The sequence below is a fragment of the Cheilinus undulatus genome, linkage group 7 (genome assembly GCF_018320785.1).
Source record: "Cheilinus undulatus linkage group 7, ASM1832078v1, whole genome shotgun sequence".
NCBI classification, from domain to species: domain Eukaryota; kingdom Metazoa; phylum Chordata; class Actinopteri; order Labriformes; family Labridae; genus Cheilinus; species Cheilinus undulatus.
Genome location: NC_054871.1, coordinates 5,959,801 through 5,987,789, shown reverse-complemented (window position 1 = coordinate 5,987,789; position 27,989 = coordinate 5,959,801). Strand labels below are relative to the sequence as shown.

Below are 27,989 nucleotides of genomic sequence, written 5' to 3'. Positions count from 1 at the left end.
GGGACCACTGATGTAGATGTGATAAAAAAAAAAATCAAGACAAAATCTCTGTCACATAATTTAATATGTACTGTCAACTCTGTAATGAATGAGCAAATAAGTCTGGAAAAAAAAGGCTAAAAAATGAAAATATGTTACAGAACAATAACTGGAGGATTAAAAGGAAAACTGCAGTTAAGACATATTTGCCTAACCAGATTAACATCAGTGTATTCCATGTTAAAATGTTGTACAAAGGAACACATAGCATTTCTGCATTTCTACCTTTCTGAGAAAACTGATTAAAAATGTTGATTTGTAAACCACTGCAGTCTGGATCAGTGGTTTGTATCTGATGGGTCTGCAAACATCAGTGGGTCACAAATGTGTACCTTAAAAGTCCTATGATGTATGGTAGCCCCAAGCTGATAATACTTTTTTCATTTTAAATTTAAGTTATTTTCTTAAATCCTGATGTTGTGGTGATGGTGTGGAGGACTCAAAATGCAAACCGGAAAAAGGTTTAACAGATTTATTGATAGTGCAAAGGGAGGGGGAAATCCAGAGGTCCAGATGAGTGAATCGATCTGTAGGAGGGGGAGAGTGAGAGTGCTGCTGCGTGGAGGGTGCTGGGTTTTCAGGAATGTGAGAGGCGCGGAGGGAGGCACTGGAAAAAAGGAGATACAGGAGAAGTTAGGCACAAAGTCACAAATGGCGCTGCAGAATCTTGCAATCTTGCAAAAAGATTGTTTCACTGAAGTAATTCAGGAGACTGTTACCTCTGAGCATGGCAGACAGTACACTGGCGCAGGGAGGCAAGTCTGCAGCAGTGAAGTAGACCGCTTGACGAGGTAATTAGCCACAGGTGTGGGGAATCCGTCTCGGCACCGTAGGGAGGGGGAAAGGGTGGCCTTAGGAAAAGCAAAGTTAGACAGCAGCAGCAGAGAATAACCGGAAGTCAATCTTTCAAAATAAGTGAATATTGCCCAGAATCACCACAGACGTATGTATCTCATTATTTTGGGATAACAAATCTTGTTTCCCAGGATGTGTTCATTTTGCAAGATCCTAAATTGACATTTTACAACAAGAAAGAGTAAAACAAAATGCATGCATGTTCTCTCAAGGCTTCTGTCTCGTTCAGTGTTTTGCTTTGTTCCATCCATCATCCAAACTACAACATTTTTCATTAAATAAATAAAAGTAGCAGAAATATTCCAAAAATGTGGGCCATGGTTTTTAAGGAAGTTGTGGTGCATTTTGAGCACAGACCAGTTGAGAACAATCGGTCTCAGTAGTAACGTCATATGGCTGCATTATTGATCCTTTCATATGTTTTTGATTGTACTCATCCCAGTCTATATTACAGTCACTTTTTCTTCATTGCTGAAATTTAAAAAAGGTTTTAAGGAAGGCAAACTGGGTGCATAGCACAACATTAATATAATAAGACACTTCTGTTAATCTAATAAAGTCAGCATGTCTTAATATGCAGGATTCTTTTCAAGAAAAATCACAAAAAGTCACAGATACTTTTACATAGAGTCAGTTACTCAAAACCTGCATTTAAAATGTCCTAAACCAGTTAAACAAAACAGTTGTATGAAATAAAATCAACCCAAAATGCCTCAAATGTCCCTCTTGTTGGAGCATTTACCATTTATGTCTGATCATATTTGAGATCCCTGGCAGCAGGTGAAGCTTCTGCTCTAAATGGAATAATAACTCTCTGAGATTTCATCAGACAAATGGAAATAATCAGCCCTTTTTTTACCTTTACAGTCTGTTAGCATTGTAATGAAGACACATCTCTAACCGATTCTCTTTTTATTTGGAGGTCTTATTTGTTAAATCCATTCTAAAATAAAGTGTCATAAAGAAATAAAACTGATGTTGCTTACTGTACTTCTTAGGCGTCAATAGAAAGTCCGACTCATTCTTTGAGTAGAGGACACAGCATAACAGAACTAAAGGGGGAGTGTAGACTGCTGAATGTCTCCAGTACAGACTGTATGTTCATGTGTCTCTGTTGTCAGGCTTGGCTGCCCTTGCATGTTGTTTTGACAGTTACTACGATGGGGGGACAGAGACAATGACATAAAATCCCCTGCACTCACATGACTGTCCTGCAAATAAGAGATATATTACATCTTATAGATACAGGCGGCGGTGCTAATGAAGTGTTTCTCTGAAAGATCAGCGAAAAGGGTGAAAATCCACAAAAGTTTGGAGGGTTTTAGAGTCTGACAAGAAGCCCGCAGTCCTTTTCTCTTTCAGTTTATAAAAAAAAACGGCAGAAAAATGACCTTTTTTTTCTCTCAGGTGCTTCTTGTGCTCAGTGGAGGCGTGATGCTGTTTGTCGTTACGCTGTTTTCAGATTTCTTTGTCAGAAGGTTTTTCACCTCCTCGTCATCGTTGAACGAGGTCTTCCCGTATCGATCCTTCCACCAGGCTCGGTACTGAAACATGGAGCAGAAGTAGAATCAATAGAATTAGATTTTGATAGAAAAAGTCTAACTATGAGAAGGTAAGTCATTATTATGATAGAAAAAGTCAAACTATGAGATGAGAAGGTCAGTCATTATTATGATAGAAAAAGTCAAACTATGAGATGAGAAGGTAAGTCATTATTATGATAGAAAAAGTCAAACTATGAGATGAGAAGGTAAGTCATTATTATGATAGAAAAAGTCAAACTATGAGAAGGTAAGTCATTATTATGATAGAAAAAGTCAAACTATGAGATGAGAAGGTAAGTCATTATTATGATAGAAAAAGTCAAACTATGAGATGAGAAGGTAAGTCATTATTATGATAGAAAAAGTCAAACTATGAGAAGGTAAGTCATTATTATGATAGAAAAAGTCAAACTATGAGATGAGAAGGTAAGTCATTATTATGATAGAAAAAGTCAAACTATGAGAAGGTAAGTCATTATTATGATAGAAAAAGTCAAACTATGAGAAGGTAAGTCATTATTATGATAGAAAAAGTCAAACTACGAGAAGGTAGGTCATTATTATGATAGAAAAAGTCAAACTATGAGAAGGTAAGTCATTATTATGATAGAAAAAGTCAAACTATGAGATGAGAAGGTAAGTCATTATTATGATAGAAAAAGTCCAACTATGAGAAGGTAAGTCATTATTATGATAGAAAAAGTCAAACTATGAGAAGGTAAGTCATTATTATGATAGAAAAAGTCAAACTATGAGATGAGAAGGTAAGTCATTATTATGATAGAAAAAGTCAAACTATGAGAAGGTAAGTCATTATTATGATAGAAAAAGTCAAACTATGAGATGAGAAGGTAGGTCATTATTATGATAGAAAAAGTCAAACTATGAGAAGGTAAGTCATTATTATGATAGAAAAAGTCAAACTATGAGAAGGTAAGTCATTATTATGATAGAAAAAGTCAAACTATGAGATGAGAAGGTAAGTCATTATTATGATAGAAAAAGTCAAACTATGAGATGAGAAGGTAAGTCATTATTATGATAGAAAAAGTCTAACTATGAGAAGGTAAGTCATTATTATGATAGAAAAAGTCAAACTATGAGAAGGTAAGTCATTATTATGATAGAAAAAGTCAAACTATGAGAAGGTAAGTCATTATTATGATAGAAAAAGTCAAACTATGAGAAGGTAAGTCATTATTATGATAGAAAAAGTCAAACTATGAGATGAGAAGGTAAGTCATTATTATGATAGAAAAAGTCAAACTATGAGATGAGAAGGTAAGTCATTATTATGATAGAAAAAGTCAAACTATGAGAAGGTAAGTCATTATTATGATAGAAAAAGTCAAACTATGAGAAGGTAAGTCATTATTATGATAGAAAAAGTCAAACTATGAGATGAGAAGGTAAGTCATTATTATGATAGAAAAAGTCAAACTATGAGAAGGTAAGTCATTATTATGATAGAAAAAGTCAAACTATGAGAAGGTAAGTCATTATTATGATAGAAAAAGTCAAACTATGAGAAGGTAAGTCATTATTATGATAGAAAAAGTCAAACTATGAGATGAGAAGGTAAGTCATTATTATGATAGTAAAAGTCAAACTATGAGAGGGTAAGTGAATATTATGTTATGAAAAGTAAAACTCTGAGAATGTAAGTCATTATTATGATAGAAAAACTCAAACTATGTGAAGGTAATTCATTATTATGATAGAAAAATTCCAACTATGAGAAGGTAAGTCATTATTATGATAGAAAAAGTCAAACTATGAGATGAGAAGGTAAGTCATTATTATGATAGAAAAAGTCAAACTATGAGAAGGTAAGTCATTATTATGATAGAAAAAGTCCAACTATGAGAAGGTAAGTCATTATTATGATAGAAAAAGTCAAACTATGAGATGAAAAGGTAAGTCATTATTATGATAGAAAAAGTCCAACTATGAGATGAGAAGGTAAGTCATTATTATGATAGAAAAAGTCAAACTATGAGATGAGAAGGTAAGTCATTATTATGATAGAAAAAGTCAAACTATGAGATGAGAAGGTAAATCATTATTATGATAGAAAAAGTCAAACTATGAGAAGGTAAGTCATTATTATGATAGAAAAGTCAAACTATGAGAAGGTAAGTCATTATTATGATAGAAAAGTCAAACTATGAGAAGGTAAGTCATTATTTTGATAGAAAAAGTCAAACTATGAGATGAGAAGGTAAGTCATTATTATGATAGAAAAAGTCAAACTATGAGATGAAAAGGTAAGTCATTATTATGATAGAAAAAGTCCAACTATGAGATGAGAAGGTAAGTCATTATTATGATAGAAAAAGTCCAACTATGAGATGAGAAGGTAAGTCATTATTATGATAGAAAAAGTCAAACTATGAGATGAGAAGGTAAGTCATTATTATGATAGAAAAAGTCAAACTATGAGATGAGAAGGTAAGTCATTATTATGATAGAAAAAGTCAAACTATGAGATGAGAAGGTAAATCATTATTATGATAGAAAAAGTCAAACTATGAGAAGGTAAGTCATTATTATGATAGAAAAAGTCAAACTACAAGAAGGTAAGTCATTATTATGATAGAAAAAGTCAAACTATGAGAAGGTAAGTCATTATTATGATAGAAAAAGTCAAACTATGAGATGAGAAGGTAAGTCATTATTATGATAGAAAAAGTCCAACTATGAGAAGGTAAGTCATTATTATGATAGAAAAAGTCAAACTATGAGATGAGAAGGTAAGTCATTATTATGATAGAAAAAGTCAAACTATGAGATGAGAAGGTAAGTCATTATTATGATAGAAAAAGTCAAACTATGAGATGAGAAGGTAGGTCATTATTATGATAGAAAAAGTCAAACTATGAGAAGGTCAGTCATTATTATGATAGAAAAAGCAAAGCCATTAGAAGGTAAGTCATTATCATGAGACACAAGGCATTGCCCTTTGGTAAAAACTCATAATTATGAAAAAGAGAGTACAAATTATGCATTTAAAAGTCATACTTTTAAGATAAACAGATAAAAAGTTATGATTATGAGGTAAAAGTTATGAAATGGATTTTAACATTACAAGATAAAAAGTGATCATTTTGACTTATATAATATGTTTGAGTTATCATACTTTTTTTTTTACATTCTATTTAATAATAGTGATGTTTTATCTTATTTTGATACTGTTGATCATGCTATTTTAATTGAACTTCTTAAAAAGTGGGTGTGCATCAGGGACACAGCTCTTAGCTGCTTTTATTGTTATCTTTTAGAGCAGGGCTGTCCAATTTGGGGCCCACAGGCCAACTTTGGCCCACGAGCGATTATTTTTGGCCCGCTGCCCATGTTCAAATTTTTAATTTTTAATTTTTTTTAATTATTATTTCCCACTGCCAGCATTCTAAATATTTCCTTCAATATTTATTTATTGTTGCACTTCCTCTCCTGACCACAAATTAACATTGTGTTGCATTGGGGGTAGGGTGGTGATAAGAGAAAGTTTAAAAATAGTTGGGAACATGATTACTTTTTTACTGAAATTGATTTCAAGGCAATAGACCTAATTAGTGTTTGTGCCATATGGATGTTCAGTAATTTTATGCTGTGTAACACAATAAAGAATAGTGTTATTCATTTTTAAATTACTTTGTATGAGTTATTTTGCACAGTTATGCTATAGGCATATTTAATTTCATGCACTGCAACATGAACTTTTAGTTTTGGCCCGCGACCTTCCACCCCGATTCATTTTTGGCCCTTCACTGAAAAGAATTTGGGCGCCCCTGTTTTAGAGACTACCTTTGCGGTCATCATAGGTAATCCTCCTTTACCTCTACCCTTACCTGTGGTGTACTGCAAGGTTCAGTTTTAGGTCCGACTTTATTTTCTATTCATATGCTGCCCCTTGGCCAAATAATTCAGAATCATGAAGTCTCCTTTCTCTGCTACACAGACAACACATTGATAGACCTGTCTGGTGTTACAGGCTGTCTTAGCGATGTTACCTGCTGGATGGCTCAGAACTTCTACAACTCAATAACTCAAAATCTGAAATAATACTTTTTAACACTCAGGACTCCACCAACCTCATACAGTCCAGTGCTGCTCTTTCAGAAACCATTGGTCCCACAGACAGAAATCTTGGAGTAATGTTTGATTCAGTCCTACTAAACAAAACTTTTAACTCCCTATGAGCCAGTCAGTGGTTCCAAAGTCGAGACTCAAAACTAAAGGGGGCAGGGCATTTTCCGTCAGAGCCTCTTGACTTTGGAACAACCTGCCCGAGGAGGTAAGGCATGCTGAATCAGTAACATCTCTTGAATTGCTTCTTAAAACTCATTTTCATAGACTTGCATTTATGTGATGTCATCTTCTGTCTTTTACAGTATCCACCCTTTTTCTACCTTTATTTTTCCTTAGGTTTCTTATTTTATCTTAAAGTTTTTATGTCTGCTCTATTCTGTATTTGATGCCTTGATCTGACTCCTATTGCCTCCTTTGATTCTACTCCTGTTTTATCTGATTATTCTTATTACTATTATTTTTACCCTGGAGTCTCTACCGTTGTTGTTGTTGTACTCTAATGATCCTTGAGCATTTTAATTTGTTTTTATCTATTCATATTCTTTTCTGTCCCTTCCTTATATTTTAAACGCTCTTAAATTTCTGGTCCTTGGGTCTTTTTTATGTAGTTGGGTTCCTGCGTTGCCTAGATTCATCTAGGTTACTCTGGGTTTTATTTTACAAATATATTTTTATTCCAGATTTTTGTTACTGTATTTTAATTATGTCTTTCTTTGTTTTTACAATGTGCCCCCATGGTTATTATGATGTTGGAGTTACAATGCTGGCTGAGTTTTTCATTGGTAATTCTGTTCATGGGATTTTCTCTGTCTTGTTGTGCTCTTCTGCTTGTGTTAAGATACTTTTTATTATTCGTGATTCTGCTTATTGTCCAAACACTTTGTAAACAATTTTTTAAAGGTGCTAAATATATACAGTTATTATTATCATTATTGTTATTATTATTATCATTATTTCGATATAAGATTGTAAAAAACAATTTACCAAACATTTTTCCTTTTTTTTTAAGTCACAGAAATGAGTCACCATTAAAAACATGGATTTTTAATGAAAAAATGTCAGATGAAAATAAAGTGTATGACAAGGAGACTAAACCTAAATTAAACGTTAGTGCTGGACTGTTAGACATAAAAGATCCATGATGATTCTCCTCTGTGCATATTAGATATGCCAGAGGGAGAGCAAAGTGAGTCAAATGGATTAAAGTCGTCTCTGTGTGTAGTTTATTCAACTGCATTTATGGAGTGGACTCTAGATCCTGGGCCTGGATCAGACCTCAAAGTCCAGTTCTCTTTGGTGCCTGTGAAAAACTACTGTAGGTTGCTTTGTTTTAGTTTATTTGACCTATTTATAGCTAGACTTGGTCTTGTCTTCCTCGTGGGAAAAAGGTAGTAGATGAACATTTTCAGTCAAAATTTAAGTTACAAAATTTAACTGGGCACATGACTGTTTGATGTGGACTGCAGGAGCTGGGAATCGAACCCCTGACCTTCCAGGTGAGAATAAACTGGCTCTGAGCCACAGTAATAACTGTTTAAAAAATTAGATTACGCATCTTCATTCAAGACACCCAACAAATCATATTTGATACCAATACTATTACAACGATCAATACAGGCTTAGATTTTACATCACACAGGAGGATTTTTGTCAGTAGTTTTAAATGATGAAATGAGAGGTTTTGCAGTGTAACTGTCACTGATCCCTGACTCTTGACTCACGTCTGTCAGTTCTGTGTTTTCAAACTCCTCCAGCTGACGCAGGAAGCCCAGGTTTGGTCCCGCACATGGCCGAGCCGCCCTCACCGCCGCCAGGGAGTCCACCCAGCCCCGCCCTGTCACCGTCATAATGTAAGCCACCACCAGAGTCACACTGCGGGACACGCCTGCAACACTAAGAGAGCAGACAGCATGAGGCTAAACGGCACATATTCAGAGGCTCTGCTTTAGTGCACAAAGCTCTTTTCTCATGAAACTGTGGTTTAATGCTTGATTTTTCTTTGTTTGATATGAGGAAGGATTAAAGGTGATGTGATTAACAATGAAAGCTTCAACAAAGTCTGCTCCTGTGGCTCAGATTGATGTGGTTGAAAATGAAAACTGAATTAACTGAATATGAGGATTTCCAGTCAGTAATCACAGTGAGGCAAATAATGGACTTTATAAACAAAATTCAGACTGAATATTCATTTTTCTTCTTTCAACATCCTCAAATGCAAATATTGACAGTTTCGGACCTTGAGGGTTAAAGTAAATTATTTCTAATTTCTGTTTTTGCCGATTAAATAGATGATGCACTGAGTTATAAAGGGCAGAAAAACATGTAAAGAAATGCACAATAACAAAAATGCATAAAAGATGTTTAGATTTAAGTTGCTCACACATATCACCTCTAAAATTCATGCCTGTGATTATGACCAAGCCCATGTTTAATATGCATTACCACACACAGAGCAGTAGTATTTTTCGGATTAGTTTTGACTCACCAGTGGACGAGACAGCCCTCTCCTTTCAGGCGGGACTCGTGAATGAACATGATGCTATCTCTGAAGAACTGAATCCTGGGGGGCAAATTTAAGTTTCAAGCATCTTAATGAACCAGATCTGAGACCACATTTTCAAACACCAACTATCAGGTATCTGTACAGCTTTATTTCTTATGTTTCCACATTATTTCCTGTATTTTTTTAATAACGAGGTTTCTTTGGTGAACACAGTCTTAAAATACTGACTCCTCAACCCGCTCTCCAACCATAAATCATTTTTAAAATCTACGATTATTCTGAATTGTAAAGATTGAAGAAACTTTTATAATAGGACATAACTGTGATTTTTCCTTCTGTTTCTTTTACCATCCCTGATTCCAAAATAGTATTTTTTACAGAATACTTGGTAAGCATCACAGAACTAACAAAGTTAAAAGTGGATTTCGTCCCTCCATCCTTGCCGGATGTACATCAGTCTCTCAACAGTGCAGGGTTTCAGTTGTATTCTGTGTTTTATGATGCACCATACATTTTCAATGAAAGACAGAGCTGCAGTGTTGATTTCGTCAACTAAAACTATGACTAAAAATGTTCGTCGACAGCCTTTTTTTCAATGACAAGGACTAGACTAAGACCCACAAAAATAGATCTGTGATGACTAAAACTGACAAAAAGAAAGTTAAGTTTTCATCAAGATGACTAAAATTAGACTAAAATGTAATGTAGTTTTCATCTGACATTCAAAATCTGTGATGTTTCTCTACTGGAGGTAAATCTGTCTAAAACAATGCAGCTGTATTTCTTCTGTCTCTCAGCTGTAGAAAGCAGGGAACACACTACCATGATTTGGTACCAGATTTAGGCAAGAAAATAAATGCTTGGACTAAAAGTAAAGATTAAAATGTGAGGAATTTTTATGGACTAAAACTAGAAAACTATCAAGGGTGGAAATTATGAAAATGTGACCAAAACAAAAAGAAATTTTATCGAAAGACTAAGACTAAAATTAAAAATAGCTGCCACAATTAACACTGCAGAGCTGGACAGCATGCAGGACAGTCTAGGTCCTGCCCTCCTTCACTGTGAAGCCATGCTGTTGTAACTCATGCACAATGTGCCCTGACCACATCTTGCTGAAATAGCAGACTTCCCTGAAAAAGACATCATCTTGATGGAAGCATAAGCTAATCCAAACCTTGTATTTATCAGTGTTAATGGTGCCATCACAGACTTTTCATTTTATTTTATGTTGATAACGATCAGGATAGTCGTTTTCCTCTTTAGCCCAGAGGACTCCTCTCCAAAAACAATTTGAAATGTTGGCTCATCAGACTGCAGCACTCTTTTCCACTTTAGGTCAGTCCATCTCAGAGGAGCTCAGGTTCTGAGAAGTTGGCGATAATCCCTGGATGTTGCTGATACATGCTTTTTGCTTTACATGCTTGAGTCTTAACTCACATTTACAGATGCAGCAACATACCAAGTTCACTGAAAATGGTTTTCTGAAGTGTTCCTGAGCCTACGTTGTAATATCTGTCACACAGTGAACTCGTTTATAGTGCAGTGCCACCTGAGTGGACAAAGGTTACGGGCATTCAGTGCTGGAATTTCAGTCGTGCTCCTTATGTGCAAAGACTTCTCCAGATTCTCTTAATAACATTTTGGGCTGTAGAAAGTAGAACCTCCAATTTTTTGTAGTTGCATGTGGAGGAAGGTTGTTCATAAACTGATGGACTTTTTGTACATGCATTCTTTCACAAAGTGGAGAACCATGTGCTACCCGAGTCTTTCAAGACTCCTTTTATACCCAATCACCTGTAACAAATAACCTACATACCTATCGAATGTTCCAGGTGTTTTCTGAGCATTTTGAGTCTCCTGTCCCAACTTTTTGTAACATGCTGAGGGCATCAAATCAAAAATGTATTATTTCCAACAAACTATAAAGTCTATCAGTTTGAACATTAAATGTTTTGTCTTTCTGCTGTAGTCAACCAAATACAGGCTGAAACAGATTTACAAATCATAGTTTTCTGTCTTTATTCAGTGTCCCAGCTTTTCTGAAGGTTTCATTGATAAATCGATTGTTTTGAAGACATCTTAAAAAGACAAATTTCAAACTATGGGCTTCACATATTTATATTTTCGATATATTTAGAGTATTCTTCTCATTAAGTACTCACAGGTTTTGCTTGGAGTGGTCAGCAGCAGATATACACAGATACGTCATGTCCTGACGGGGGAAAAAGGAGAAATGTAGACTTACTAAACACAATCGTGTGACTTCTGCATGCCAACCTATAGATTTTAGAAACATACATCAGTTTCAGAAACTATGAAGATAGTTTTCACCCTTTCAGGTCATCCGTTCAAGCCCCATACTTCCTGTTTCTGGCAGGATGGGACTGCCCCTGAAACCTCGCCCCTCTGACCCTGCTGGTGGGGTAGGTCATGTCTTAAAGATGTTTGCCTATGTGTGTATGAGAGAGTGTGTGTTTGTGTACTGTGCACCTGGCAGCTGATGCTACCAGCAGTGGACAGAAACTACCTCGTCCCGTTATGACTGCACTGCTGCAAAAACCCCACAGCCCTCTGGGACACAGCAAGTTCTGGATGTACTCTGGTCAGGTCAACTTGCACGCACACAAAACCACAGACAAAGTATTTATGAGCACATGCAAAAAACAGCATCGTACCAGAGGAGAATATTGCAATCAGTGGTTAAAATGTGCATGCTTATATTTGTTTTATATCTGTGCATATTTTCTCATATAACTAGAGAAAAACACGGCTTTGTGAAATCAAACATTTCAGAAAAATCTGGGTAACTGCAGAAGATAATGCTTGTATTTTGAGGTGTTATTCCACCTACACAGTGTCTAAGCATTAGTGCAGTGATGCTAATCAGAGCATAGCCAGTACAGTAGATGGTATATTGGACCTTGGAGATTTGGCAGTTGCAAATTTGACCTTCCTCCCTCAGAAACTAACAAGCTGTCTTCCAAGAAATCAATCAGTCAGCAGTTTGACTGTTAGGTATGCAAATAAAACCGTCCCATCTGGCCATTTGAGCCAACAGTCCTGAGTCATCCTTTACACCACAGGACGTGAAAAGCTGCATCAAACATGCATGTGAAAATCATCAGATCAAGATATAGGATTTATAAAGGCCAGTGAAATTCAGACAGTCAGACTCAGGCCCAAAACCTGAGATAAAGTTTTGGTGGTTGACCAGTTTGGGTAGTGATACTCTAATACAAGTTGCTGTTTCTCTTCTACATTCAAGGAAACATGCTTACAATGGACAGAGAAAGTGTGCGGGAATCTCTGAGCACTTTTCATGCTCGCTTTCAACAAGAAAAGATGAAAGTTACGAAAGCGGACACATGAGATCAGGATTTTCAAAAGCCAGTCAAACAGCGAAGAAGAAAACCTTCAAGAACGCACAAAAAAGGAGAGATGACCTTTATTACTTCCTCAAGGGGAAATTCAATTTTTATACTCTGTTATTGAACATGCTACATCTGTAGGCTGGAATATGCACATGCAAACAGGATCCAATGGATGCCTTGGGGGGTTTGCTGCACCTCAGTGGCACTCCTGAAGTAAACTGGCTCCTCTCAGCTACCATACCAATTCCCAGACACACTATAGGCCTCGATTCTGAGTGTCTTCTTGCCCCCTGAATCAGAGCTACAAGGGGTAGAGGTAAAATCTTCCCTATGGGATGACCTTTTACAATCCTGATACAGTGCTTAACAAATTTATTAGACCACCTGTCATATTTGTCTCAGAGATCATCCAGCATCATGAACTGCTTTAATGTGGACTCTTTCATTTTCAGTGAGCTCTCCACATTTTAACATTTTGAACAGGAATGAGGGATTTCAAACTGAATTCACCCAAATTTGAGCCTGCCCACTGGGCTTCTCTGAGAAGTTAGAAATGAACCAAGCATAACATTCAACCACTAGAACTAATTTTTCTGTTCAGGAATGCAAGTAAATAACTATAACTTGACATATTAATCAAGAAATAATAATGTGCTTTACTATTTTTTCAGTTTTTTTGTAAATCAGTAAATTTGTAAATTTATGGATAATAACAATAACTATATTCTAGTATTAAAAATATCATTTCGGTTAAAGAGCGTCTACATATTGGTGTATTAACCATTGCAGAAACATAAAAAAATGATTTTGGTAATTACCAATGCTGTTAATTTAGGGCAGCTGTGGCATAAACCTTACTTTGGTTAGGGTTAGGGTGGTCTAATAAATTTGTTAAGCACTGTATGTCACCAGTAGTCATTGACAGCATTTCTTTAAAAGGGCAATGCTGGACTTTTCTATTTCAATCATTTTTAAAATTGCTCATTCAAAATCATCCATCCGTCCTTTTTCTACATCACCTTTCCTGATCAGGGTTGCAGGAGGCTTACATAAACAGAAAGTTTACACAGCCCTGTAAAAAGGCCACCTTTTTGTGTTATAAAGAATAACACACAAATATTTAATTTAAGAACTTTTTTCATATAAAATTCAATTGAAAAATAACCAAAATCTCTTAGGAGGAATTGATGAAAAAAAAAACTATGAGAAGGTACTTGGCTGCACACTCCTGATATTGCATCACAGCAGTCTTGGAGTCTTTCAGTATAATCTAACTTGACTTGGCAAAATATGCCAAATTTTCTTTGAAAAGTGCTCAAAATCAGTGATCATTTCCTGTGCACAACCCTTCTCAGGTCACCCAGCAGATTTCTTAGCAGGGTTCAGGTCCAGGCTCTAGCAGGGCCAGTCCAAAACGTTTCTCCTCTAATGGTAAAGACATTCTTTTGTACATTTGGATGTATGCTTTGGTTCACTGACATGTTGCAAAGGTAAAATTAGTTATCCAGTAGATACAGGAGGTTTTCTTGCCAAAACTGACTGGTATGGGGGGGGCGCAGGTGGCCTAGTGGTTTAAGGCGTGCTCCACGTACGAATCCGTACTCTATCCACTGTCCTCTTCTATCAAATAAAGGCACAAAAATGCCAAAAATAAATCTTAAAAAACCCCTGCTGGTACTTGGTTCATAATTCCTTCCATCTTAACTAAAACCCAAGTTCCAGTTGAAGAAAAACAGCCCCACTGTAGAGCCACACAAGCAGCTGTGCTCATACTCATATCTATGGGCAATTTAGAGTTACCAGTAAACCTAACAAGCATGTCTTTGGTCTTTGGGGGAAGCCAAGGTACCTGGAGGGAACCTAGGCATGCATAGGACGAACATGCAAACCCCACCCTGAAAGGACTGGTCCAACAGGAACCAGGAACCAGGAACCTTTTTGATGTAAGGCAACAGCACTAACCCTTGCACCACCATGCAGCCCTTATTTAAAATCAAAACGACTATAATGCACTGAAGCAACATTAAATCATATTGATGGGATTTTCAGTGGTTCAGGTGATTTGCAGGAAATTCTGAGAAATTTTCCTGAACATGGTTTGGGTTGTGCTTCTTGAAAAACTGTTTGAAGCACTAAGAATGAGGACATCTGACCCCTAAAAGTGCAAAAACATACAGGAAGGAATCAGTGGTGTATTGCGCCTTGGCCTTACCATGACTTGAACCAGTCAGGTTGTGAACAGTTCAGCTCTAACAGGCTAAGATGCTGTCACCCCTAATCTCGTAAAAAATCATAAATGTCATATAAAATGTCAAATTTCAAAGATGGCTGCCGAGATATTTTTATCTGTTCAAGTCTCTGTTTCATCAAACATCACTTACTGTTGAAAAAGGTCAACCATGAAATAATCAAATGAGCCAAATTTCTCCTAGCCTACCTGGTTCTCATAAAATCTTTGTCACTCTTTCACACTCATCTCCATGTCTAAATTCAGCTGTGAAAAGCCAGAAACATTTTAATGCAGCTGCACTTTCAAGACGTTATAGACTGTAGGCTGCAAAGCTAAAAGTACCTTCATTAAAAATATAAATATGGATGTCTAGGTTTCATGATGCACATCTGTATCACAGCTGCAGCACAGACTTTAAGCATCAGTCAAATGTTTAGATTTTACCATTTTACACAAGAATCACAGTCATGAGACGGCGTCATATTTAGTAACGCCAGGTGAATTCCAGGTCGTGACTGACAGAAGACTGGAGGACTTTCCATGCAAAATTGAAATAAAGAACATCTGACTTTCACATCATTTGAAGTGTTTCATCAGCAGTCTTTACAAAGACAAGCGTTTTCTGCTTTTTATCTGTCAAAATTCAAACAAAATTAATTCACACCGATTCTTTTCAAGAGGAGTTTAGGTATGAAACATCAAAAGTTAAACAACTGAAAATCAATTTTTTTATTAGTGTTCAGAATTCACTGGTTCCAGTTCTCAAATCTTTGAAGTGCACTTTGATAACATCATGGTGCATTCATTATGGAGTACAGTTTTTGAGATAATAGGAGGTTGGCTTTGTATCAACTTGTTTATTCATTCTGCTGTGTCTTACTGGTGACAGGACAATGGTGTCCAGTAAGTTTATTTTTTTGTACAGAAATGTCTTTTCCTAAAAGATGACTACTCTTTAGGTAAATATATATACAGTGCTTAACAAATTCATTAGACCACCCTAACCAAAGTAAGGTTTATGCCACAGCTGCCCTAAATTAACAGCATTGGTAATTACCAAAATCATTTTTTAAGTTTCTGCAATGGTTAATACACCAATATGTAGATGCTCTTTAATCCAAATGATATTTTTAATGCTAAAATAGAATTATTATTATCCATGAATTTTCAAATTTACAAAAAACTGAAAAATAGTAAAGCACATTATTATTTCTTGATAACTATGTCAAATTATAGTTATTTACTTGCATTCCTGAACAGAAAAATTAGTTCTAGTGGTTGAATGTTATGCTTGATTAATTTCTGACTTCTCAGAGAAGCCCAGTGAGCCGGCTCAAATTTGGGTGAATTCAGTTTGAAATCCCTCATTCCTGTTCAAAATGGTAAAACCTGGAGAGCTCACTGAAAATGAAAGAGTCCACATTAAAGCAGTTCATAATGCTGGATGGTCTCTGAGACAAATATGACAAGTGGTCTAATAAATTTGTTAAGCATTGTATATATTTGAGTTGGGCTCATGAATTACCTAGAAAATTTCCGACAGTTTTCAAAACCAGATAACTTTTTGTGATAGGGCATTTCTTGTCAGTGGCTGTCATGACAAGAGGCACCTGGCAGCAGAAATCAAACATTCACAAATGCATGCACTATCTGTAAGACCTGTCCTAACTACAAAAATTATCAGTTAAAACATCCATATTCATCATAAATGTTGAAATACAAGATGCATTTACCAATGACAACTTAATGCCATGGAAACACTGGTTGACTGCTCCATAATGCAGAGGGGGAACTGCTACTAGAAGCTGCTGTTGTATTGCTCCATATCATTCCTGTTTTGTGCTGCTTACTTGTGTTGTACAATGATTGTGCTCCTGACAGTCGGTCTGTTGTGAGTTCAATAGGCCACGCTCACCCCTGTTAAGTTGAACTTCAACCCCCATCCTTGTGTCATTGCGGTCCCAGTAGACATTGCCAGGTTGAGTAGAGACATTGCACACTCAGCATGCCCACATCTGTAGCTTACCCCTCGTTTTGAATCCAGGTCTGCGTTTATTATAAAGTGTTTTCCTTTAGGTGCATTTACTAAACCACAAACCCACATTTTTGTTGGATGGATTTCACTCAGTGAGGGAGAAAAGCTGTTAAAAGTGGCCCTCCTGGTTCACAAGAAATCCATGAATGCATTGCAAGTAGCTTTAGCATCAATCATGACAGCCACTTTTAACAGCTTTTCTTCCTCATTGTGTGGAATTCATCCATGAAACCAAAACAGTGGTTTACTGTTTAGTAAAGACACCTAATGGAGTGCATTTTTCAATGAACAGAGTCCACAGTTAGAAATAAGAAGTAAGCCACAGAGGTGGGAGCACTAAAGAGTGACCCGGGTCTCAGCTGAGCTGAGCAATGTGTCTCTACTTGTCATCTTTCATTGTTTTGATTGAGAGCAACAAAATATACATACTGAGCATTTAAAACTAGAATTTACTGCTGCATGACTCAACTGCAAAACTGGAAGAACCCAAGGTGTCCTACGGTGCAGGAATAAGGTGATAAAATTATTGGATTTTTATGTGCAAACAGGAAGAATGGGGAGGAAAACTGAGATACAGAGTCAGTCCTGGCTAATGCATAATATTTAATCTAACAGGGTATTTTTCATATCCTAGACTGCACTTTATGTTGTAGAAAGGCTTTCTGTAAATGCCATGTACTTATTCATGCCAAGAAAGGCTGCACTGAGGGGGCATGAGCAAAAACTGGAATAAAAGGTCCAGGTGCAGACATCAGGATGGTGGAAAATATAAAAGGTCATTAATTTATAGGGCTAAAAACTCTTAAAATATTATGATTCATATTTCTACACAAGCCTCGAGGGCCTGAATCTGGATCTTTTTAATCCAGTGTATTGTTCGGTCTGTAGTTTTCCCTCCTTATTTGAAATATACTCCACCATGAGCACCAGCGGTTTGCAGGATATCAGCAGCACTCCTTTTGTCGCTCTTTTCAAAAACTTATTGGTGAGGAAATACATCTTAAGATTAGTTATCATGAGAGGGGTTTGTTAGAAGGCCTGTTTGAAATATGTAAGTCAGAGTCGCATTGCAGGCCTGATGCCAACATTGTGCTCTTTCAGAATAAGTGCAAAGCAGCAGGGACACCAAGGGGAAAACCGTTTACTGGTTAAGTTCATGGAGGTTTGTGCACATCATTGTTGTATTATTGTTGGTATAAAAAGGTCCCACGGGCTGATATAAGACACAGAGGAGACTGCTCACCTCCAGGATAGGTGCAGCCGTGTCATGGATGGACAGGATGTGAGTGATGTTGTGCTTTGCCAGCAGCTCCCTGTCTCGTGCATCTGTGGATCACAAAGAAAATGAAAATCTTAGATATTCCTCTCATCCAATCACAAATGTCCTCAAATGTCAAACCTAAATAAAGCAATTTCTGCCCAACAACAGCCCCCCTCCTCTAAGGTGTTCCAAGCATATGTGGCCCTAAGGTTTAAAAGTTCTGTTCTTGTTCTGAACTGAAAGAAAAACCGGAAAACCAAATGTTTCTAAAACAGTCCGACAGCTTGGCCAAAAGCAAGAAACTGTAATTCTTCTAATCAAATTTTAGTCTGTAAAAGGAAGCCAAATGTTTTCTAGTTTAGACAGATGTGTCTTCTGCTCTTTTTTTCTCATGCTTTGCAAGTTTGCAGGATGCTGGTACACCTTTATGAGACCACGATGGCTCTGTGCTGAACCCTGTGACAGCCAGAGATGTTCATCTAACCCCAACTACATCACTGGAGTCTGTAGCATGCAGACACTTACAATATAAATAGATAAATACACAGTAATACAATATGAACATTAAGATCCTTGCAGAGATGATTGTGTAACTTTCACTTGCAGCCAGGGACTTGAAGGTCATGAAGTGAAAGAGGCTCGGAGAGTGTTTGTCATGAAACAGATATTTCTATGGGGTGTTATGGTGTTGATGTGACATTGAAGCTGGAAACAGTCTGTTCCTATGTCGAGCACAGATCACAGACCCCATTCCATAACTATTTGTTTATTATACCAGCCCAGAATCAATTTTTTATTGAACTTTTTAACTGTGTGATAATCTAATGTCACAGCAGATAAAATTAGTAGCAGCTTAAATCATAACTGCACTCAACCTGAGCAATCCTGCAACCAAGGGAAAGCTCACACTAGATACTGAGATAGCCTCAATAAAAGCTGGAATAAAATTAAATAGGGATGTACCATTTAAAGCCAAAAAGCCTGTCAGTTTTAGCAGATAATTGCTTCAAAAGTTCATGATTGTAACAGTAGATAAAAACAGTTCTGGCTGACAGGTGGGAGCCAAAAGTGTTCAATATCTGGGGCTCAGCCCAAATCTAGGAGGGTCTAGGGCAGTGGTACTCAATGTGTGGCTCTGTACCCCCATGTGTCTCTTTTGTGATGATCTGTGGCTTTTAATTTCTTAATTTTAAATATTATTCACCCAGAAAACCTTGAAAAGGAGAAACTGTTTGCCATCTTCACCATTTTTGCCACTTTTCGCCCATTTAAGCTACTTTTACCGTTAAATACACCCTTTTCCTATTTTTTTTGCCATTTTGCAACTTTTTTTTGCCACCATTTCCCTATTCTTTCCACTTTTATCTCATTTTTGCCCTGTTTCACCATTTTTTGCTGCAGTATTTTTGTAATATTACAGCACAGGAAAGCAGCAGAAAGTACAAACAGTAGTTTTAAATTTATTTTCATTCATCCCATGACTAACTTTGCCAGTGACCAATGAAATAAAACACACAAAGCAAAAATAAGAACATGTGAACCAAACAACATAATTTGGTCATCTAGTTTGCACATATAGGGCTATATGCAAATACGTAGCATTTGCAGATCTACTTTTTACACCTGCAGCTTACTGTATGTGTCTCAAACCTGGCATATGCTAGAGGCTGTCCGAGATGAAGACGACAAATCATGGCTTTAAAACTGTGGTCTTATGTCACACTGTGAGACAGGTTGACAGATGGCTGGTTGAGACCAAAGATATCCTGGGATAAAATTCTGACGGTGTCAGAAATTTAGGATGACCATCTCACAGTGTGAGTGCTGCTACAACCTACGTCGACTAACCAACATACAGAAATGCAGAAAGGAATGGCATTATGAAAAGTATGACACTGGTGCTTACAAACAAGTTTGCATTAGAATGGAATGGAGCCAATGCCAAGTCGCAGAAGTTTGGTGGAAGTTGTCATCATACAGTCTGCACAATTCAATCTTGATATCGTATGACAGGGCTACTCTTTAGTTTGAGGGCCTTCCAAAAAAAATTAGCCATCCAAACCGATCTGGCCCATGTGAAAAAGTCACTGTCGCCTAAACCTAATAACTGGTTGTTCCACCCTTGGTAAGAACTGCAAGCAAGCATTTCTGATAACTGGTAAAGAATCTTTCACAATGCTGTTGTGGAATTTTGGCTCACTCTTTTTTGCAGAATTCAGCCACATTGAAGGTTTTTCCATCCAGTGTTAATTTTGGCAGCTATCTTTAATTTTAGTCTTAGTTTTTGTCTTTAAATGAAATGCATTTTAGTCACATTTTAGTCATTTCTATCCTTTTTAGTTTTAGTAAAGTTTTAGTCCATAAAAAGTCCTTACATTTTAGTCTTTACTTTTAGTCCAAGCATTTATTTTCTTGCTTAAATCTGGTACGAAATTATGGTAGTGTGTTCTCTGCACTCTGCCAAACCTGGGGTCCCTGCTTTCTACAGCTGAGAGGCAGAATAATTACAATAAGTGTATTGTTTTTTTTTGTTGACAGATTTACACATAGTTGAGAAAAATCATAGATTTTGAATGCCCTATGAAAACTACATTACATTTTAGTCTAGTTTTAGTCATCTTGATGAAAACTAAACTTAGTTTTTGTCAGTTTTAGTCATCACAGATCTATTTTTGTTAGTCTTAGTCTAGTTTCTGTCATGGAAAAAAAGCTGCTGACAAACATTTTTTAACACTGCTTCCATCATAAGCAGTCTTTTTGAGATCATACCACAGGATCTCAAATGAGATGAGGTTTTTATTAAACAGAGTCCTCATTTCTAAGCGAGTGCTAGTATAGAGCAGGAGGCTTAAGAAGTGGAGGGCACTGAACAGTTATAACTCTTAATTGTACATACTGTATCCTTGAGAGGCCACAAAAAGGACCTTGGGGGCCTGCTTTAATAGCCTAGCCGCAGAGATTAATGTCGCACAGTGCATGCCAGAAACTTAAGATTGCACAGCCTGTAGGAGGCGTTGCAGCCCTTCTACAGTGGGCAGAACTGACACCTCTTCCTCTTACCTGCCCCAGCTGAGGCAGTGGTTGGTCCAGCTGGACCCCTAGAAACAAATGTTAAATTTCAATCATGAGAGCCTGGATGTTCCCCCACCTGCTTTTCTGCAGGTTTTTACCCACAGCAGGGTCTGAAACTGCACACACTCAGATACAAGGTGGCAATGTGTTATATTTCGATCATGAGAGCTTGGATGATCTTGCATTTCTTGACTCTGTCATCTATAGCGCCACTTTTTTAGGTAAGAGCCGGTCACAGGCGGTCCACTTCCTAGGTAAAGACTGTGTTTTTTCATGTTTATGTGTGCTACTGATCAGTCTTAAAAGTGTTTTCATACTGCAGAGAGTCTTTTATTTAAGATGTTGGAGGTACAGGAATCAAATTTCCATGTTGTGATCAGCAGGGTCCGTATTTTTATGATCCTCTATTACTTTTTGCATTTATATCTCAACACCTAGCAGCATCAGAAATTTTACCAACCCTAAAGTTTCAGGGCTTTGGAGGAAGCATTTAGAGCCTCATCCTCCTCTGTAAGCCACCACTTTGCTCTGCAGTTGAGATATCAGTCATAATATATGACCTAAATTAAAAGGTCACTTTTTTATTTAATGCTCTGCAGAGCTCACTGTGTGTCAGGTTGTTACAGCACTGTTTTAATTCTCAAAAATGAACATAAAGCTTTGTTACTATTAAAAACAGACTGTATAAAATGCATTAGATGCTGTTGTGCATTCTTATATCCCTCAAATTTAATTATAAATATTTCTGTGGTTAATATCAGTAAATATTAAAATGAAGACATAGCTATTGGTAATTCAGTGTCATTAATTGCAGCATAATGAAGTGTTTGCTCAAATCCATCCATTTAGCAGAATAAAATCAGAATAATGCTTAATTTCCAGTGAAACCCATGCACCTCTGCGAGCTGCGGTTTTAATGCAAATACAATTTCAAATGCAAATGCTGCTATAAAATCTATGAAACTGCAATTGATTTTAATATGTCCTATCCACATATTTTCACACACCCTTTTAAAAAATTCTCAAGAACGCTGAGACATTTTGTGCCTGATCATTTCCTCCTCCGGTCCCTGAAGACTGCTAAGGCTTCTTTTGATTTTACGAAGCTTCTAAGACTGGAGTTTCTTTAAACTTAACTCTTCTATGTCAGATTTTAACACTTCTGTTGCCACTTTTATAGTTCTGCTTTGTTTCTAAATATCTTTTGTTTTTTTCTTAGATGGATGGTAGATTGGAGGCAGCTAAGTTTGTGAGTCACTGAAAATCCCTCTGAGTGTGTTTTATCTCTTAATGTGTTACTGTATCATGTTGTGTCTAGTCTTCAGTGGGTTTTAAGCTCACTCTAAAGATTAGAATAAATATGATTTATCAACTTTTGGGGGGGGACAACATTTTTGAGATTATAAAGTCTTGAATGTCAAAGAAACCAAATTTTGAATTTTTGAGCTTATTCAACTTTAAAAAGCCAAAAATCTATGCAGACAAAAAAATATCTGCATTTTCAAGTTTAGACTGGAAGCAGCGCTCCTTTGTGTGCACCTTTAAGACCTGATGTGATCTCAGGGATTTTTGGATGATATCATTGATTTTAAGACATGTGACTGATGACCTGCAACATGACTCACTGAAATGTTCATGTGAAAAGCAGATTGGATAAATATGATGATGATAGATGAAGAAGTTTTAAAGTTGTGCAGTGACAATCTGAGTAATGTTGGTAACATTGGGTAGACTACAACAGTACTTTAGACCAGTGGTTCTCAACGTTGGGGTCGGGACCCCCTTTGGAGTTGCGAGACACTGAGGGGGCCTCCAGATACCTTTAAAAAATAAGAATATATTTAAATTACACTATTGCCACTTCATACCAATTTTGCTCAATTTTAACCAGTTTTCATAAGTTTTTCCTATCAATTTTGGCAATTTCAACACAGTTTTGCTACTTAAATCCCATTTTTGTCCAATTGAAACCCTTTCCATCACTCTTTTTTCTGCCTGTTTTTGCCACTTCTAAACCAGTTCTTGCCACTTTCCACTGCTGAATCTTGTGACCCAATATTGACACTATTAACCACTTGTAATGCCTATTTTTGCTCATTTTAATTAGTTTTAACCACAGTTAATTTTTTTGATATGCCTATTTTTGCCGGTTCAGCCCATTTTTGCCAAATTCTACCGATTTTTTTCTGCCTTAGTAAACCCTTCCTTGCCCGTTTATATCAATTTTTCATCAATTTCACCAAATTTCCACCCATTTTTAGCACTTTAAAGCCATTCCAATCACTTGTAAATCCCCTTTTACCATTATTTATGTCCATTTTGCCACTTTAATGAATTTTTAGTATTTTTGGCACCTTTACCTAATTTTTGCCTCTTCTGCCCCATTTATGCTACTTTTAAAATCCAGTTTCACCACTTTTTCCACCAATTTTTGCCATTATTGACCGATTCTAGCTATTTCTAACACATTTTTTTCTGTTTTTAACAAAAGGGATTTTTTTTGCATTTTTAAGAAGGTTATTTACTACACAAATGAATAAAAAAGGATATCTGTTTTTTTTTTTTTTTTGATGAGTGGTTATCATTCAGGTTAAATAAAAAAATATGGATATCACAGCTTAACTTTACAATGGACCATGATTTTGCTGACCTCCATGGTCCCCCAGTTTGGCTGGGCCCCAGAAGGCTTTCCCATTTATCCCCCTTATGGGCAGCCTTGTCTGCACATGACTATTCTTGATTGTGCATGGCTGTGTTCAACCACCTTCAGGTACAGTGGGGGTCCCCGGTCTCTGGCACCTTTATTTTGGGGTCGCAGGCTGAAAAAGTTGAGAATCACTGCTTTAGACAACAGTGATTTTATCCGCAACCCATGCTGTGCTGTTTACTGGAGCCCTGCGTGCCAAGGCTCAGAAGAAGAGGATGTAGATATTCTAATTCAATGGATATGTCAAAAAAGGTCAACATCAGGGCAAAGCCAGTTAAAGCCACATGTTTCATGTCTCTATCCACTACTGAGGCTGAGGAATAAAGATTTTAGGAAAGGTTGAAAATCTGTGTAGTTTTTCAGAAAAACTTTTAGTCTTTATTATCAAATATAAGTTTGGTTTTAGAGGCTGTATTTTCAGGTAGCCTTGGCTCTTAACCTGACACACCAGATAATCTGTTAAATTTTTCACTTTCATCTGGGAAACCTTCCTTACTAAGTGTTTGGGAATGGCAGGACTTTTCAAACAATCCTCAGAAGGCGAACTGTTACATTCATTACAGGCAAATCAAATACTGGAGCTTGTTAGTGGATAAAACTCATACTAATACATACTAATACAGAATAGGATTAGGGAGTGAGCAGATGGCCTTGCAGTCTACAGTGGGACCCATGTTGACCCGTGAAAAGCGCGGAAGCATTTGGGGCTTTTCCACCATGGCTTTTGGCCGTGTTGAGCCAAACCAAGCCGTGCTGATTTGCATTTCCATCACCAGTTTAGCCGCGCCGGGCCACGCTCAAAAGGCCAAAGCAGGCCAGCCTCACCTTCAAGCGTGTCACGCTGACGTCGAAGCACTTCACGGGGTCTGGTTTGCTGGGGGGATTTCCCCCCTCTGCTACTGATAACCCCTCCGTGATCAGTTTTCACCCCACGGGGAGACGGGGGAGAAACGTTTTATCCCTGCCTCTGGTGTCAGCATTCACTGTTTGACTTAAATATTTATGACACAAGACCAAAACTTGAGATTTTTGTATGGTCAGATAGTTGCGCATGACTTCTCACACTTATGAGTGAAATCAGGAAGGACCAGGCACAAATCCAGGAAAGTCTGACCCTGTCCCCTTCTTATAGACAATTTTATACTTTTAAAAGATAAAATGCTGGAGATGTTTGAAAAATTTTGCCCATGACGGAGTCTGTCATGTCCACAAATCACTAAAGGAGACTGTTCTTTAATTTGTATGCAGGAAAATCCTCCCCTTTTGATGATAAGCGTAAATTATTGTTTGCTTACTAAACGCGGCTAGAGAGAGAGAGGAAAAGAGAGATGGGGTAAAAGTGAGAAGAGCAGCTTGCTTTAAAACGATATAAAGTCATTCAGATCAGACACAGCAGAGAGATCGAGGAGGGCTCAGAACACTGCGTCATCAGCTCTGGACACGCCCTCAAACGGGTAGCTTGGTTGTGGTGGAAAAGCAAACCCCCTGCTGCACTGGGCTGCCATGCAAAGTCACGCCGAGCCACGCCGTGTCATGAAAAAGCCCCAAGAGTCTCAGCCAACGCAGGCTTCCATAGTGGTTCTTTGCTCCTCTTTCAATAAAGAAATGCCATCCAGATCTGATAAAAACAGTTGCTAAAGTTTAATCTGAGCTAAGAGATTCAATGGTTTGCAATATAGCTAAACCCCACCCGTAACTCTCGCAAACTCATGCTGAGGCAAAGTTGGGAGAAAAGAGAAAACATCCTTTCACCAAGGAAAACTTACAGTGCAGTTCTCTGTTTTTGTTTTCATAAAGAAATTTGGTCCAGTTATGATTTACGCTATACTATAGCTATGTCTGAGCTAATTGCTACAGTGGTGGCAGCCATTGCTAACAGCTTCCTGTACAACTAAACCCCGCCCAAAGAAACCACCTCATTTGCCCTAAATGATCCTGATTGGTCTGGTCCGTTCTCAGACATGGCACAGTCGTTTCAGATTGGAGCTTTGCAAGATGGATTTGCCTAAAGACAGATAGAATCTGGTCAGTCCAACTGCTTTGTAAGGTCAGCTAGGTCTAGATGGGTGAAAAAGATGGGCATTTACTGGAATAAGACACTTGAAATTGCCGAGTTTAAAAATCTGCACATTTACAAGAATGAAAACTTTGAATTTTAGAGAATATAACTGAAATTGCCTATTGCATGGAAGAAAATCACACCAGATGAGGAAATGTGCCTTGCACATGTACTACAGTTTAGTCTAATGAAAATGTAGTTGAGTGAGCAGGAAATGCTTATGATTTTAGCCCTGAACCATCACATTATGAACATCCAGACTTCTGGGATGTTGCTATAAACTTTAGAAGAAAACAACAGACAGCATCCAGGAAACAATTAGTGTTTGAGTCTCATTTCCCATGTATGACTTGATAATGCAGTAAATTTCGGACTTTGTGAACTTGAAATTTTCGATTTTGCAAAATTTTGATTTTACAAGGATTTTTTTTTTATTTTACAGTGGCCCTAATGCCCTCGTAATTTTCAAATTGTAATAAAAGTATTTGAAATTTAAAGATTCAAGTCAATAGTTTTTCACATGTCTTGGTAACTCTGGTAATTCGTGATTTAATCCATTTCCTGTTTAGCCATAATCTAATGCAGTGTTACTCAACCCTGCTCAACCAAAGAGCCAAAATGTTGAAAAATACCTTCACAAGAGGCACAATCTAAGTGGTGAAAATGGTAAAAATGGGTTACAGTGGCAATAAAAATGTGTTTAAGGTGGCAAAAATGGTCCAAAAAAAGGGTAAAATAGGTGTAAAATAGGTGTAAAATGGGTGAAAATTTGGGGAAAATTGGGAGGAAATTGAAAAGATGGCAAAAATGGGTGAGAAGTGACAAAAAAAATTAGTAAAAAAAAATTAGTAGTTGGCAAAAATGGTCAAAAAGTAGCAAAAACACGGGGAAAATGTATTAAAGGTGACTAAAATGGACAAAAATCCGAAAAAATGTGTGAAAAATGGGCAAAAAAACAGCAAAGAGAAGCAAAGAGTGGCAAAATGTCAAAAAAAATTTGCATTAAATGGCAAAAGGCAGCCTAAGTGGGCAAAAAGGGGCAAAAATTGCCAAATAGGGGCAAAAAATTGCAAATAGCATAAGGCAGGATAACTGTGGCAAAAAGAAGCATGGGCTAAAAGCAGTATAAATTGATTAAAAGTGGAAAAAAAAAGGGGGCAAAAAATGCAAATTAGGACAATGGAAACATACAGACAAAAACAAAGGTTGAAATTTTATACTGACTTTAAAAGCAAACTACAAGTGTGGGAAACAAATTTACTGATGTGACTCACAATGGATCATTTCTGAGGCCAAATTTCAATTTTTTTAAGGTTTTTTTTGTGGGAATAATATTTCATTTTAAGATACAAAAGAGCCACAAATTGTCACAAAAGAGCCATATGTGGCTCGAGAGCCAGGCGTTGACTATCACGCATCCAATGCATAACTGACTACTTCTGCACATGTATTAAATAATTTGGAATAAAGTGTCTTACCTCAGGGATACCCCCGCTCTTTTGGGGACTTCCCTCCCACACTAACCCTGAAGAAACCTCCCTCCAGCTGCTGAAACTTGCAGGCAAACCCATTCACACAAAACAGCCAAAAACGCTCACTGAACTGTTTTTTAAAACATGAAAATACTCTTCTTCAAACATCCTGCTCTGCCTCTCTACTCTATAGAAACTGAGCTCAGTGTAGCATCTCACCACATGCACCCCGTATGAGGAACTGAAACATAATCTGCATTATCCTGAAAATAAATCAATAGTTTACTTAAATTACAAACAGCAGCACATCTTACCTTTGAGATTTCCAAGATACAGATCAGGCAGGACCTTAGGGGAGTTAGAAAGGGAGTCACAAGTCAGTGCAGAAGTAGTCGAAGTAAAAGGATGCTGAAGTTTAAGATCTTTAAAGTGTAGATTTGATACTTTACCTTGTTTATTCCATTACCCATTTTCACCAAAAATATCAAGAAAAGCAGCAAATCTTTAGCACAATCTTGATTCTTTCCAGCTGGTTTTAAAATCTCTTTAAGTTGTTTATCTTTCAGAGATCCTGAAGTCTATCGTTCTTAGTTTTCAGCGTCGGTCAAGCCCTCTCCTCTGTGAAACTATTGTTTACTTGCTGTTATGCCGTCCCATCGTTTTCAGCCCACCCTTGACAACTTTTTCTGTGACCCAAAGTATCATAAAGCCTTCAACGCATTCGCAACTCATACCCAGCGCACTAC

The 27,989-nt window shown here is 37.1% G+C and overlaps 1 protein-coding gene across 1 annotated transcript; it reads right to left on the bottom strand.

The window, feature by feature from the left end:
- Window positions 1–1,793: 1,793 nt before the first annotated feature.
- Window positions 1,794–27,989, bottom strand: LOC121511758 (dual specificity protein phosphatase 22-B-like). The gene is made up of 7 exons (XM_041790532.1): window positions 27,693–27,989; window positions 27,558–27,591; window positions 17,916–17,998; window positions 11,199–11,248; window positions 9,016–9,090; window positions 8,252–8,423; window positions 1,794–2,438 (listed from the first exon to the last, which is right to left on the bottom strand). The coding sequence occupies exons 1-7, from the start codon at window positions 27,711–27,713 to the stop codon at window positions 2,298–2,300; spliced, it is 576 nt and encodes a 191-aa protein (XP_041646466.1). The 5' UTR covers window positions 27,714–27,989; the 3' UTR covers window positions 1,794–2,297.

Bases quoted from the DNA above. Each gene is read 5' to 3' on its own strand.
- LOC121511758 (XM_041790532.1), bottom strand. From the start codon at position 27,713: ATGGGTAATGGAATAAACAAG. The intron at 11,249-17,915 runs GTGAGCAGTCTC...TTCCCCCGTCAG, and splicing joins CGGCTGCACCTATCCTGGAG to GACATGACGTATCTGTGTAT. The intron at 9,091-11,198 runs GTGAGTACTTAA...TTTGCCCCCCAG, and splicing joins GACCACTCCAAGCAAAACCT to GATTCAGTTCTTCAGAGATA.